The sequence below is a fragment of the Calypte anna genome, chromosome 6 (genome assembly GCF_003957555.1).
Source record: "Calypte anna isolate BGI_N300 chromosome 6, bCalAnn1_v1.p, whole genome shotgun sequence".
In the NCBI taxonomy this organism is placed as follows: Eukaryota; Metazoa; Chordata; class Aves; order Apodiformes; family Trochilidae; genus Calypte; species Calypte anna.
This window is the reverse complement of record NC_044252.1, coordinates 7,354,727-7,370,206: the sequence shown is the minus strand read 5'-3', so window position 1 is coordinate 7,370,206 and position 15,480 is coordinate 7,354,727. Positions and strand designations below refer to the sequence as shown.

At 43.7% G+C, this 15,480-nt stretch overlaps 1 protein-coding gene across 1 annotated transcript; it reads left to right on the top strand.

Moving 5' to 3' along the window:
* Nucleotides 1-779: 779 nt before the first annotated feature.
* Nucleotides 780-15,158, top strand: SNCG (synuclein gamma). The gene is made up of 5 exons (XM_008501457.2): nt 780-927; nt 5,878-5,919; nt 6,748-6,875; nt 13,650-13,730; nt 14,763-15,158. Exons 1-5 carry the CDS (start codon nt 807-809, stop codon nt 14,781-14,783), a joined length of 393 nt encoding a protein of 130 aa, XP_008499679.1. The 5' UTR covers nt 780-806; the 3' UTR covers nt 14,784-15,158.
* The last annotated feature ends 322 nt before the right edge of the window (nt 15,159-15,480 follow it).

Genomic DNA, 15,480 nt, shown 5'->3' with positions numbered 1-15,480 from the left:
ATTTCCCCTAACAGGCATCTGACTTTTCAGAAATGAGCCATTGTAATGGGATGTGCAGCTGAGCAAAATCCATCATTTATATTAAATGCCTTGAGGGATCAACTTCAGTCTTGACAAACGTGGCAATGGAAACTCCAGCTCCTTTCCCTTGAGCACCAAGCTCTAGCTGGTTCCCTTTTTTCTCTCAGTATTTACTAGAAATAATGTTATGTTTTTGTGCTGGTTGGGTTCTGGTAACTTCCAGACCAAGAAACCTGACCCCATTTGTTTGTGAGAAGCACTCCCAGCTTTACATGCTCTCCAGCTTCTGAGAGCCCAGGAGAGCTTGTGTTTGCCTCCTGCTGCAGCCTCGGGGAAATGTTCTTTCAGGAACTCAGCTCTTTAGATAAAAAGTCTCCCTTCACATGAGAGCATCTTTGAGTGAAAGCAATGCAGCACACTGTAAAAGCTATATCTGTCTGGAAATTTTCCAGACAGTCCCTTACCTACCACTGTCCTCCTTCTCCTCCTCTCCCCCTCCCTTCTTAAACCTTCCCAAGCAGATCCATATCATTAATATTTCAGCATCATCTGTTCACAGGCATTGGCTACACTGCAGTGTGCTTCATCAATAAGAGCCAGTGAAGGCTGTGAGGTTTGCCACACTGCCTTCAGCCAGCCAGGGAGCAAGAGCAAAGGCAGAGACTGGCAGAGGAGTTGAGGATCTAGCCAGGGTGAAGCTGTGTGTTGCAGCCTGGGTCTTGAGGTGCTTTTTGCTTCTGTCCCTCACTCAGATCACCCAGGTAATACCCTAGCCAGCAAGAAGGATGGATGTCTTTAAGAAAGGTTTCTCCATCGCTAAAGAAGGTGTGGTGGCTGCTGCAGAAAAGACCAAGCAGGGAGTGACAGAGGCTGCAGAGAAGACTAAAGAAGGGGTGATGTATGTAGGTAAGAGACAATTATTTTCAATTTACATTTGAGCTACAGATTGTCTTTGAGAAGGTCTGGGGAAATTATATTGCGGCTGAAGCTTGGGTTGAATGGCAGGAGGTCTGGATAACATCCTTAGCTCTGTCATACAGTGCTAAGCCTGAGGTGTCACATTCTTCCCGTTGCCTCAGTTTCCCCAGCTATAAATTAGACATAGGAATGGCCACAGCTGCAGGGAAGGCAGAACTTATTGCTCCCTGTAGCAGCAGGTGCCCAGGTGGAAGGTTTCTCTTAGGACTGTTCACTGATGGTGAGTGCAAGTCAGTCCCTTTCTGAGCATCCAAGCACTGATCCCCACCTCCCCTCTCTGCTGCCAGACACATGCTGAGGAGCTTCTCAGAGGAGCCAGCAGTGTTATCAAGGGGCACTGCAGGATCCAGTGTGTTTTCCCCTTGAACAAACTGTTTTATCCTGAAATCCTTTGGTTCACCCATCTTTTTCATTCCCCATGCACACATTAATCTTGCTTTACAAGAGATAACCAAATTCATTTTGCCCAGAGGACAGAATCTGGAAGCCAGACGTCTGGAATCCTGCTAGAGACCTTTCTCACAGTTACTCTTGTGCCGTTTCAGAAACCTCCCCTTCAAGGTCACCCTTGAATCCCGCTATCTGCACTATCTAGGTCGTGTAATTATATGGGTGGATTATCAGATACTCCTGTTGCTATAAAATCTATGAAGTCAAAGTTCCCAAGACAGATGACCTCGATGCTGATTACTGCACCTCACGCAGCATTTTATATTTGCTAGATGTGGGAGTGAAGGCTTTTAGTTCTTTTTTTAGCAGGAAAGTTTACACACAGACTCTGCCTGCTGTGCTGCCACAACATTCACAGCTGTATGTGGCTATTATATTTAAAACAGTTAGACTGACAATAGCTCCTGCTACTTGTAAATTGTAAATGAAAGACAAATTTTATGCCTAGCAGATCTGGTAATATTTCAATCCTGAATTTTCAGACAGTCAACTATTGACATGCTGTGAATGGATGTCTGTTCACATTTCAGTTTGAAGCTGATTGGCAAGTTAAAGCTAAACAGCATCCCCAGAAATAATTAAACAAACCACAGCAACTGAAACACCAGCCTGAGAAACCTCACATTCAGGTGTCAAATTGTGGCATTGCTACTGCTCCAGTTGCTTCCTGGTATGAGTGATGTCGGAAAAGATTATTCCAAATTTTTATACATAATTCCCCATCTTTGTTCAGCCACATTGCACGTCTCTGTACTGACCCATTTTTCCTTTCTGCACAGTCATGAGGTACCAAGTCTTCTCATGGGATTCTAACCTTTTCAATAAAGTTTTCTAAAAGTCTTCATAAAACTTCAGTCTCTCAGTGAGGATCAAATAAGGATCAAGGTGAAGATGAAGTGCTTTCTGGGGTTTTTTTCTTCCTTTTGTTTTATTGGTTGTTTTGGTATACTGCCAGTTCCTGCCCCGTCATGCACTGGATATGGCTTTGGATGAGTCAGCTCCTGTTGCACACCAGGGGATGCTCAGCCCTTTGAGGAATACTCAGTCTTTCACAGACAGGAAAAGCAAAGGCCAGATGCTGATTAGCTCAGAGAATTGATTTTTAAATAGAGAAGGAGGAGGCCAGGTATATTGATTAAAACTGGAGTGATTAGTATGTTGCCTGTGCCATGTTTTCTCAGCCTGTAACACACGAACATTTAATCAGAGCCCTTAATTCAGCCTTCCTTACTCCTTCTTTCTCACAGCCCTATCCTAGCAGGTTGGTCTGGAGCATTATGTTGTGCAATCCCAGATTTTTGGATGCTAGGAGAAAATAATACTCAAATAAAAGCTTGAGGGTCTTTTTAGAAATTTGTGCGGGGTAATGGATTAGGTGGATCCCTGCTTTGCATTCAGGTTTGTGTTAATTCATCACTGACTCTCCAAGGAGGATTCCAGATGTCTGAGCACAACCACCACAGCTGCTGAGTCACTTGCTGCTGCCCCAGGAGGAAAAAAAACATTCAGAGGCATCCGCCTGGAGCTGATGGTGTCATCAGGACTTTGCAGACACCTCTCTGTCCCTCCTCTCTGAGCCAGGCAGATTCACTTCCCACATCCCAAGCCTGGGGTGGCTGTCTGCTGTGCTGACACTGCAATGCAGATCACAGCTGGAGATGCTGCCATGGCTGGGGCAGTTCTGAGCTGCAGCACTGTGTGGCTGGCTGGATGTGTCAGGCAGAGCAGGGGGGTGCATGGAAAGAGACAGAAATCCTGTAGCATGAGCTACCTTTGCACTTAGTAAAATCGCACTCTGCTCTCTCAAATGTGACACCCTCCAGATACACCTAAGGCACTGTGGGTTCCTGCACTCTGTGTATCCAGAAGTTAATTCAATGGGCTCTGTTTCATTTGGTTTAGTTAGGGGCAGAACTGATGCTGAAGTTAATTAACAAAGATGCTGCAAAGCTGCATCAGTCTGTTGAGTGTAATGTCATTGGTACTGTTTAATATTATCATTCAGGAAGCCTCAACAAAGAATGCACTTCTAGTTTTCCAGAATGGCCTCCAATTGTTTGTGTCACAGAAAGCCCCCATGCACCCCAGGATCTACATAAACAAAGTGGCTCCAACAAAAACTCCTTCAGGACTTACAGAACATCATAAATATCTTTTTCCACTACAACTCTTTTCCCCCTTGCATGGTGCTCCATCACCTTGGTCACACCCTTGTGACACCAAAGCTCTCTGAGATGTCTCACAGCACTTGGAAGAGGCAGGATGCATGAACTTTTAATTTGATATACAAAAGCTGCAGGCAAGGATTAATGAGGGAAATGAGATTGAACATCAGGTGTTTGCTTTCTGATTCAACAGATGAGGGTTGCAGGCAAGGCTGTGCACCAGAAAGTCAGATTTCTGTGGTGCATAATGGATGCTGAGCCTGAGTCATTGGGTGTGGTGGGGAGAGCGGGTGAGGCAGATGAGGCAGATGAGGCACATTGTCCCCAGGCTGCAGCCATGGCACTTCCCAGTGCCCTTGCTTCTGTCATGAAATAGATTTGGGTATTTTCTGTCAACCTGCATCCCTCCTTTCTGAAATTATTTTCCATCAGAAAAAAAATGGCACTCACTCACTCCCCTCACCCTGAAAAAAAAATTTAATCCCAAGTAGTCATCTTAAATCAAAAGTCTGTTAAAAAATACACAGAAGTGCAACTCTTGTCTCACTAAGCACATTTACTGCAAAACTAAAGTGTAGTGTACCACATTATATACTTTGCTTACTTAACAAGTGCTTTTTGACCAGAAAACAGCAGAGGGCTAAGCTTGATCTGGATGTCAAATCAATATTGTGGCAGCCTGTAGCATGGGGAGTGAAACAGAAGCAGGATGGCATCTGAAGTGTGTGCATCTGGCCTGACTGGGAGCTCATGTTTGTGGCTTGAGGCTTGAACCTGTTCAGCTCTCTGCTGTACTTCTCTATGTGTTTGTGTGTCATGGACATCATTATTAAATCCAGCTTTGAACAATGCCTTCTTATCATTAGGAATTGTGGTTTACAGAAGTAAGAACTGTAAAGTACAAAGATTTTGTCTCTTCAGTTTTGATAGGGTTTGGGAGGGTGAAGGGAAATGCTGAGGGCATGCTGTAGTATAGCAGCTTTGTTCTGCCCAGGCAACCAGCACAACTACCAGAATAAATCAAGAGTTGAGAACTACATTCAATAATACTTAATGTGTATCACATCATATAGAGCTGGGCTGGATCTGTTGTTATCAGAGCACTGCAAGTGTTTTGCTTTTCAGGCTGTTAGTGAACACAAGGTTTTGTTTCCAGTTGATTTCTTCTACCACACCAATGGATGCCCCAGTGCCTTGGGAGTTAAAGATCTGCCTGACTCTATTTCTGTCATTCTGACAATTGGCCATAAAAATCCTTTTGTTGTATCAGTTGAAAAGGTAGCCTGTATAGGTGCAAATGATTTACATAATACAGTAAAGTGAGACCAGTGGAGCCTTTTGGCATGTGTTTGTTAAACTTCCAGTAGAGATAAATCTCATGCTTTAGATTTGAGATGTGGAAAAGCATCTTGTTACTGTTTGATCTGCTCATCTACTGTATGATTAAAGACATGCTACAGGATACAAACAGAAGGTATGTATAGCAGGTCACTTGCAGGAAAACCGCAGAGATTAATTATTCCTTAAGGGCTACTTGTGTTGCACACTGAATGCCCTCACATCCTGTTAGCTTTTCTGCCTTGAGAATAGCAAGATAAATTACAATGTAAGCATAAGTATGGTGTACTTTCATAATCTGAGATAAAACCATCTGTATTATATGTGTTGCTGTGAGTAGGCTCTTACAGCCCAGGCTGAGACACCAAAACAGGACTCTAGTTAGTAGGTGTATAATAGGTGGGTGGTTGTTCTGTAAATTCAGCCTAAAGTTTGTCCAGAGATTTTATTAGAGGTATAGAATGAAGCTTTAAATGACCTCTGCAGCCAAGTGCCCTGCTGAAAGTCAGGGAAGATTCACAGCTTTGACTCCTTGTCTTGAAAGACTGAAGGAAGGAAGCCGGTGAGATTTTTACCAGGTTGCTTAACATACATTCATTTTTACAGTTAGCTTAAGCTTGACTGGTCTTTTCATTTTGGAAGTATTCCAGGGACAATTTCTCATCCTTCAGCATGCTATAATCCAGATTTTTCATGTCTAGGCATCCCCAGGCAATTTGCTGTTGAAGTTGTCCAACTCCTGACACAAAGATATCCACAGATTTCAGTGGGCAAAGAAGCTGATGCCTTCTGCTGTGTGAATGGTTTGTGTCTTAGCAGGAGGCACTGGTAGCTGTACCTTGTAAGAACAGAAAGCCACCCATGTCCAGCAACCAGAAGGTACTTTGCCAGGTAGCACTGATGACCCCTGTGTTTCCTTTCACAGGTACCAAAACCAAGGAAGGCGTAGTGCAGAGTGTGACCTCAGGTAAGAGCACAACCCGAAGGGGAATGTGGAAATCTGGGATGTGTTGCTGGACCTCCTGATAAAGCCATTGTTCCTGCCACATGGGAAGGACAAACCTCTGATCTGCGTGACCTTCCATTTGATGAGTGGAGGATGTCTGCCAGGAGAGATGGTTCCATGTCTGGCATTTGCAGGACATGTGGATAGGAGAAAATATTTACTCAGTAGAGTAGGTTCAAAAAATCTATGAAGTCTTATTTGACAGATTTGGATGATTCACAGAAATTTAAACATTTCACAGTGCCATGGGTGGGGATCTACTTGCATAGATCTACATAGGTCTTGCAGAGTCCTGCTGGACTAAAATGTTGGTCTGAGGGGGAGACTCCTGAGAGGGAGTCTAAAGCTCCAAGGCAGGGCAGGCATCTGTACTGCCTTGAAGAGAGATTAATGGATCCTCCTCCTTGGAGAGTTTCATGACTGAATTGCTTCTTTTTTCTGCTCAAATGTATTAAATAGAATGTACCTGGAATAAGGTCACGTGCAGTCCGCAATGCAGAATACCACAATCCTCTCTTAGCGTCTTATGGTGAATTTTTCATTCTCCAATTTCCCACAAAGACCAACAGGCTGCAGTGCTGCTCTCTGAGCAGCATTTTGCATCAGGCAAAACCCTCACGCACAGGATCTAAATTCAGACATGATCTCATATAAAAAGGTCCAAATAAGGACTCTACCAGAGCCAATTTCCTCTCTTACCTTGATGCAATAATTTTATTTTCCCGATGAGTCTGCCAGCCTTTTGGCAGTGCCTGGCTCACTGACTTTCTCATTTTGTTGAAATTCCAGTTGCTGAGAAGACCAAAGAGCAAGCCAATGTTGTGGGAGAAGCTGTAGTATCCAGTGTGAACACAGTAGCAAGCAAGACTGTAGAAGGAGCAGAAAACATCGTGGTCACTACAGGAGTTGTAAAAAAGGTATGTTTGTTTCTTCAGTCATGGGCATGACAAAAGAGTCACCTTTGGATTACACATAAAATACCTGCAGACATTGACACTTGATGGCTTTACCTATTCAATGAGAGGGTTTTTTGCAATATATACATTTATATAATTCTTAATGTTAGTATATGATGCTTAATATGTAACCACAGAATCATTTATTTTGAAAGGCACCTATTGAGATCATCTAGTCCAATCCCCTTAGGGGCACTAAGAACAGGTTGTCCAGGACCACATCCAGTTAGGTTTTGAACATCTCCGGGGATGGAGGCTCCCCAGTATTCTTGGAGAACCTGTTTCAGCATTTGACCACCCCTGCAGAAAAGAAGTTGTATTTTTTTGTGTTCAGATAGACACATTCACTGATTGATGCCTATGGTGTCTTGACTTCTTTTGCAGTGTAGAAAAGCCTTTCCCCAGACACCTGGGTAGAATTGTGGCCAGGCTGCAGTGAGCATCTGACTGGAGTCCGAGCTCTGGGATGTGTGGGGTGTGCAGGAGTTGGAGCAGGAGTTGGAGCTGAGTTCTTGCCCACCTGGCTGATGCCCATGCCCCAGTCAGCCAGAGAGCACCATCAGCCAAGGCAAAGCCTGGTCCCACCAGGGAGTGTGACCCTCCTATGCTTTGTGCTGGTTTTGGCAACAACCAAGGGCTTGCTGATGAAAGCCACCTGATCCAAGCCCTGTACGAATTATGCTAAATTCAAACAAGGGGTCTTCTGTCCTCCAGCCTAATTTGACAAACTGAGTTGCTTCAAGTGAGAGGATTAAGGGGCATGTGAAGGAGCAGAGCAGCTCTCTAGATGAAGGCAATGCTGATCATTAAAGAAGATGCTTTCACCAGGTGGTAACAAACAGGAACCATTTGTACAGCACATGAGGTGCTATTTGGCAGCTCTTTGGCAAGCCCAGTTGTGTTCCCCTCTGTAGGGAGCTGTGCTCAGTAGCTCTGATAGTCACATGAGCTCGATGAGTCACAACAAACCCAAGCCCAGAATCAAAGCAAGGCCAGGCTGGCCAAAATTGTTTTAATTGTTCAGACAGTTGGCTGATAAATTTCCTGACCTGCATGTAAACACATTGTGATGTGAAACAAAAACTTCTACACAAGGCATAAATCCTGAGAGAATAGCCTAACAAAAGAGGAGAACAGCAGCTATGAGTGACGCAAAATGCCCTCCTGAAAGCATGTGAAAAGGGCAGATACAGAAGTTCTGCTAAGCCCGTGGGATAATAATAATAATAATCTCCATTCCCTAATCAGTTATGGTGCAGGAGTGCGTTTGCAACTCCTCATTCCATGGGCCCAGACTACCCCCTCTACCTTTTGACTGACTAGACATGGGGGAGCTGACTCAGAAGAGTTAGGAATTTGCTGACAGTAAGAATCCATTGTGCAGACACCGAAGTATCTCCCTTTCTGGCAAGGATTGAGCAGCATCAACCCACTTCCCCTTTAGAGCTACAACTTAGAAGATTTTCATTTCACAGTTCAAACCAGGCCTTCACCCCAGTAATGGTTTAGGATCCTGCAAACCACAGGCAGTGTGCAGAAGCCACAAATTTTCGAGAGGGTTAAATCATTAAGCATCTGAACTGTCATTCTGGCATCTTTTGTCAATGTCCAGCTGCTAGAGATAAAGTGGGGATTGATCAAGACAAAAGTAAGTGGGTTATGTCCTACTGATGTTGAAGGGTAGACTGAGGGAGCCTGGAAACTGCTTTGGATCAGTACCAAAGTCTGACTGCTGGGGTCAGTGACAGATGCATTCTAGCAAGGAGTGGGGAACTCTTAATGATTCTGGATGAAGTTTGGCTTAGGGCAGCAGCTGTAGGGTGGTTGAGCTCTGTGGGTGTATCAAGTGGATGTGGGAAAGAACCCACAGAACACTGCAAGCACTGAAAAGGGGACACACTGGGGTGTTTGGGAGCTCCTTGCTCCTCCTCAATGGGAGGACTCAGAGCCAGGCAGAAGAAAGTGGGGCTGAAGCAAGAGACTTACAGAGGGGTGCCAAGCACCAGAGGAGAACAGCTTTGAGTAGCATTGGCATTGCCTAGTAGGGCTTTAGTACTGGCCTGGTCACTGGTAACTGAGTACAAGAAAGTATTGACTGTTTTGGAGGAGTTTGTAAGTATTAAGTTAAAAAGTATGTAAATTAAAAGACTATAAACCCTTCACAAATTCTCTGATAGGCAAAGGAATAAGACCCATCAATGATGTGTTTTGTCTGTGGCTTCGCACCCATCCCAGTTCCTGGGGTGGACACTATGGGATCTCAGGATAAACATCCACTAAATATCCCTGTCTTACAAGTGGATTAGTTCTTCATCTGCATGACACAGCACAAAGTTTGCTGCATTGCAGACACCACGTGGTTTGGAACCAGTGCATGTACATACACACACACGGAGTCACAAAATGTCCCTCAGGGACTTTTCTCTGCCCTCCACCTAGATCTTCTCTTTAGATCAGTTTGCCCTGTCAGTTTTAATATGTTTTGGTTGTCAGTTCACAGCTCTGTCACTTTGAATTTGGTTTGCTCTTTTTTTCTTATTTCACTTCATTAATTATTTGAGCCCTTGTCAGTGATGTGCTGGGCGGGTTCCTTGGATCACATCGTTTCTCTCTGCTGTTGATCCAGCACACGTGCACCATGCCTGTACCACAGCTTTATTCCTTTCATAACCACCCTGCACAGTTTGAATACAAATGGTTGATGTTCATGACCTTAATTCTTGCCGCTTAAACTTTGTGATACCACTGAGGCAGTTGCACTGAAGGAAGTAGAAGCAGAAACTGAAGTGTGACCTCCCTGCTTATGCTGGTTTGGACAGGGCCAGTGCCACTGGGAGAGAGCAGCCATGGGCATCTGAGAGACAGAGCTGCTAAGCAGGAGGGGCAGGGAAACCGACAGCCAAACTACTTTACAGTGAAGTAGAACAAACAGTCAGGCCTCTTTTACTTTGTATTCAAGCTTCATCCTGTGTACTGAAGCTATGTTGAACTTCACTGGTGCAGTAATGCATCCTGGTGGGGTCCTTCAGCATCCCATGGGGCAGGGGAGACTGTAAAAGCAGCATGGGATGGGGTACTCTGCCTACTGATGCTTCTTCTGTGCTTCCCTCCACATCTTATTAGAGCACCCAGGTGTACATTTTTCACATGTGAGATAGCTGAGTTAGTGGCACAGGTGAAGCCTTCAAGTTTACAAGATTCTGTGGCTGCTTCATGGCTAAAGGCTGTGCCTCAGTAGGACAATAATATAGGCATTGTTAAATCTGTCTTGTTTACATAAGCAGCCCCAGGAAACCCGAAGAAGGGTTCCTGTCTGTGAGCAGGATGAACACAAAGCTACCCCAAGAGTCCATCTAGATTTGTAGGATGAGAGAGGAATCCTGCAAACCTGCCTGTCCTGTTGGTAGGTCCATTCACTTGAATCATGGGTTGACATCTTAGTCAGAGGTGTCAGCATCACTCTGAGAACATCCAGCCTGAAACCCATCCAGGAAAGCCCATCTACAGGACCTGTCAGGTTGCCTGAGGGTTTGCCAGGGAGTGGTGTGGAGGTAGTGCCAAGTAGCATTGCTCTTGCTCCAACGCCCAAGGTCACGAGCACTACAGGAAGCTAAACCTTCCTCTGCCTTATGCAACAGGTGTCCCATTGTGGGCTGTTAAATTTGTAGCAGATAAGGTTGCCAATTAATGTCTCTGGTTTTACAGCCCTAAAGAAATAACTAAAAAAGAAATCTTGCTTGCATCTGAATTTGTTGCATTTTTGATGAGTAATGTTCCAGCATCCAGCTTGTAGAGCCTTTATGCTTTCTCTGTTGAATCAAGAAAATTAAGGGGTTTTTTTAATCTCAGAATTTTAGGGGGATGATGAAAGCCCTCTGGCCTACAGCATAATATGGATAAAAGTATAAATTCCGTTTCATCTATGGACTCAACCAGCAGAATGTGCAACACAGTTGCTGAGCTCAGAAAGACTATTTCATAGAACCTGTGAAACAGAGAAATCTAAACTTGTAATTAATTATTTTTTCAAAATATGTGGACTTTAGAATCTATTTTTTAAAAACATATTTAACTATCTGAACCCTGATGCCTATAGTATACTCTGTTTAAGACCTCTTATCATTGCCCAGTAGTAATTTTCTAAGTGGCAGGTCCTAATTTGTTGAGTTTTTTGTTATTGATACCTGAACATGTACCTGTGTTTCATGACACTGGTGAAATACTGTATTTTATATATATAAAAATCTTAGTATATATTCTAAATTAAAGTATATTTTTAGCAAAAAAAGATTCAAGACCCCTCCCTTGCTCCCCTTCCCCCCCAAAAAAAAAAGAAAAGGAAAAAGAAAACCCATACCAAACTAAATAAGTTTTTTTCATTCTATATTCTTTTCCAAGACAATACATAATTTCTGAGGGCAAAAAAATTCTGCTTGCCATTTAAGAGCTGGAGGAGCATTACTAATTGCTTCACGGTTGTAACATGCCTTTCCCTTAGAACATTTTGCCCCTTTTAATGAGTAGATGAATTCTGAAAGGAGTGGAAAAGTTATTTCTGTCCTCCAGAGGAGCTGCTTTTCACCCTTGCTTTGTTGCCCGGCATCACGCTGGTACCCAATAATTTCTGGCTCTTCATCCAAAGTGAAGCCCCTGTCATCACACAGTCCTCCTCTGTATGTTGCTTTCCTGACTCGTCACTGAAACCCGCAGCCAGCTAACGCCCCACTTAGGAATGCAGCTCCAGCTCTTCCTCATCTCATGCTCACAATTCTGGGCAGGGTGGGAAGCTCATGAGAAAAAGGCTGTGAGGCGTCATCCCTAAACTGGACCTGACACCTCTTCCTCCTGCCATTGTGCTGGTTTCTCCACCACGGTTCAGAATCGCTCTCCAGAAACATGGTCGCTTCCCTTTCTAAAAATAGATGGATTTTTTAGAAGCTCTTTAGAAGGCACTTTTATCCTTCTGGAGCAGAGCCTTGGCACAGAGTGTGATTTAAAGCTTGATATCTGAACAGGGATTCTTGAGCTCACCCATTGCTCTCGGATGCAGTGTCCTGAGGATGGTCCTGCAGAAGTGATTGTCTTTTCTGTGACTGTTCCCACCTCTACCTAAACCTAGTTCCTTGCCCACAGGAGAAGGTGATCATGCCCTGTAGAAAGATGGGGTATGTTTCCCATGTCCCCATCATCCCATGAGCTCTCCCCCCAGTTCTCCCAATCCAGCTCAGAGCCTTAGGCAGTCACCTTTGTTCCACCTTCACAGTTTCACATGGCAACTGGTAACCCCCACCTGCAAAAAGACCTACAAAGCACTTGTTGCAGCTCTTGACATGGGTTTGCATTGCAGGTTATTGGGTTTTTTTCCTTCCCCTAACATTTAAAACTCTGCTTGTAAGCCTTCCAAATACAAATTGAGGCTAATTAACTGCTCTGACCTAATGTGTAACTAATTAGTTATCGTGTGTAGTCTTTTTTATATGGCCCTATATGCATGTTAAGTGTTTTAAAGCCACAGACTGGATCCTGAGGCCAGACCTGCCTTCCTAAATTCAGATCAGTGAGAGCTGATAAGGATAATTTTTTCCTTCATATTTCACATCACATTCAATCCTAAAAGCAGCAGAGGTGTTCTCCTGGTGGTGTGAACAGTTGTTGGACAGGAAAATAAGGACACATATCAAAATGAAAAGTGGCATCCCCCAAAGCATAAGAAGCATAAAGTTCAGTGTACTGTAGGTTTGAGAGGGACATTTGATTTGCACAGCATCAACAGTGGCTCCAGGAAAAGTGGTGGCCTCATGCTTCTAAAATATGGAAATCCAAGCGATCTGTCTCTCTTCTGTGCAAAATTGACTTTCCATTTAGGTTCTTTTCTCTGGTGGCCTTGATTTAATGACAGAAAAAAGAGTAAAAATTCAAGGGAGCTGCTGGGTGTGTAGTCTCAAAGGGAGTAGAGAAACTCTGTAATTTCAGCAGAGCTTCCTTGTGATTTGGGGCTGGGCTACAAAGGTCCTGCTATTTCTGCTTCCCCCTGCTCTTCCTGGCTGATTCCACAAAGGTGCACCTCTGTTTTCTGTCCATCCCCTGGGCACACCCATTATGGTCAGGATGCTAAACTTCTTTCCCAGCATTGTAAAATCACATTTAAATTAATTGCTTGGTAAAACCACATCTTTTCTCTCTTTCTTTGAATATGAAGTAGCTAAATCAGACCAAAGTGCTTATGAAAATGCTTGGATTTCTAACACAAAAAATTTTATCTGAGGCATAACATTGTTGTCACCATGTTACTGCTCTATCTGCCATTAGTATTAATTAGTCTGTGGAATGAGTGCTTAGGGTGAGCAAGATAATGTGAGGAAAGGCAGGTTAGGTGCAATCTGTTGTACTCCAGGTAAATGTATTTGTCCTCACAAATTTCTTCACATTGAAGGAGCTAAAACTCTGGACTGGGTGAAAAGAATAAAAAGATGATAAAAAGAACTGAATTTGCGTATGAGAAAGACCCTAAACCAGGCTGTAAGAAGTTAAATTGCTTTTTCATTGATGTCTGCTCTAAGAAGCTTCCCAAAAAATGGATTTTGAGTGATATTTGCCATTGATTAAGCCCAGTAATGTATTTGCATGTGTAATACTCAAAAATCCATTTCATGCAACCTCCTCAAATAGTCTGAGATTAGGGGGATGACTTTGCATGTGCTGGTAAGGACAAACATCTCACTTGTGACTTGGCAGGAGGACCTGGCAGCACTGCAGCCGCCTGAGGAGCCGGAGGCAGCGGGAGAGGGGGCCCTAGCGGCCAGCGAGGGCGGAGAGGTAAGGAGATGCCAGGGCTCTCTCATGTCCCCATGGTCCCCAGGCTCTGGAAGCCACCCACGGGCTTTTTCTGGGTTATTGGATTGTCCCTAGGGCAATCTCCCCTTGGCTTTCTGTGGTTATAGATCTGCTGTGCATGGAGCACATCAGTATCGCCGCTTGCGTGAGTTATTTGACAAAACATGAGCTCAAAGGTTCTTGGGTTTACTCCTCCCCTTTTTGGGGACCAAGACCTTGCCCTCAGTGACAGATGGGACAGTGAGCTACTGCTTGGTTTGGGATGGCTTTGGGGTGTGAACACACATAGGTAATGTTAAGCTGTGGTTTTATCATCACATGGAATAACCTTTCCCTTTCCACAGCCATGCTTTAGAAGAGCTTTAGATAATAACAAGTCAGATTTTTCCAAATCTAGATTAGGTTTTTTAACTTTTTGATCTGTTCTACCTGCAATGTGCCTTTGAAGTCCTGAATCAAATATTGGTCTCTGGACCAGTTTCAGCTCTGGAACAAGGGAGGACAACCTCTTACTGCCCAACATGGATGCTTTAAGTATGCAAGTTCTTCTCATTGTGGTTTTTCCTTTACCATTTAGCTGCTAAGGCTTTTGGCTGTCCACCTCACAAGCCCTACAGTGGGCTTTGTCTGCACTGAAACTCCCCATTTTTCAGCTTCTCTTAAGCTTAGCCTGGTTTTATACAGTGCCTGAAGCTCCTAAAAGACTCAGTTTGCACTTATCACCCTCAGGCAGCCATGCCACCCCTGGTGCCATTCCCAAAAATGAATCCTGCTAATCCAACTGAATTCCTGACTGCATAAGTGCTGCTGTCAGGCTTCACATCAGGGCAGGAGGCAGAGCCTGGTTCCTAACAGTAAGGGATAATTCATTTAGTTTTGTACCACACAAGGTCCTTATTACTCTGTAGTCACTTGTGGGTTTTTACGTGATGGCTACTAGCGTTGATTTTTCTCCTTATTTAATTTATGTATAAATATATGGAAATTTTTAACTCTTTTTCTGTCTTCTCACAGGGTGAAAATGAAGCCAATTAACCAACTTAGGGATGTCTAGCTCAAAAGAAAGCATTCCAAGTGCATACATGGAAATATTATTTGGCACTACAACAGGAAAATCACGCTCTCCATAGACTAACTACATTCAGCTCTGTAATCCTTCACCTCCCTCATAAACCAGACATACAATATATGTAATCCAGACTCCTCTGATTGTAAGTAAAGTGCAGCTGTGTCCTGGGGTGGGTGGGTGTCTCCCTCCCCACCTCCCTCCTGGCTTCCCAACCCACTCGCTTTGCGTGTTTTGGCGGACTCACTGATCCTTGTCTCGTGTCCATCTTCACTGGCACTTGGGATCTCTAGGTATTGTGGAATTATTTTTTTTTTTAACTAATAAAAAAAAGTTTGAACAATTTTGTTTTGTTTTGTTCTCTCTTATGTCAGTTTTATTTGCACGTGTTAGACTTTGATCCTTCCAAACCAATTAACTCTTCTCATAAAAGTGTGGTATTGAAATATAAAGATCTCAGGATTGTAAGGGCCTTAGATTGTCATGTAAATGGTGAGAAATAATGAAAAATTGTGTTTCTGAAGTCAGTAGCATAAGTAGGTCAGCTTTCTGTCTTTCAGGACTGAAAATAGATATTTTGTATTTTTAATATCCCCCATGTTTGAGAGAGAATATGGGGGGGAATTGAAAAAAAATAAAGCTTCATAAAGGAACATGAGAGTCACA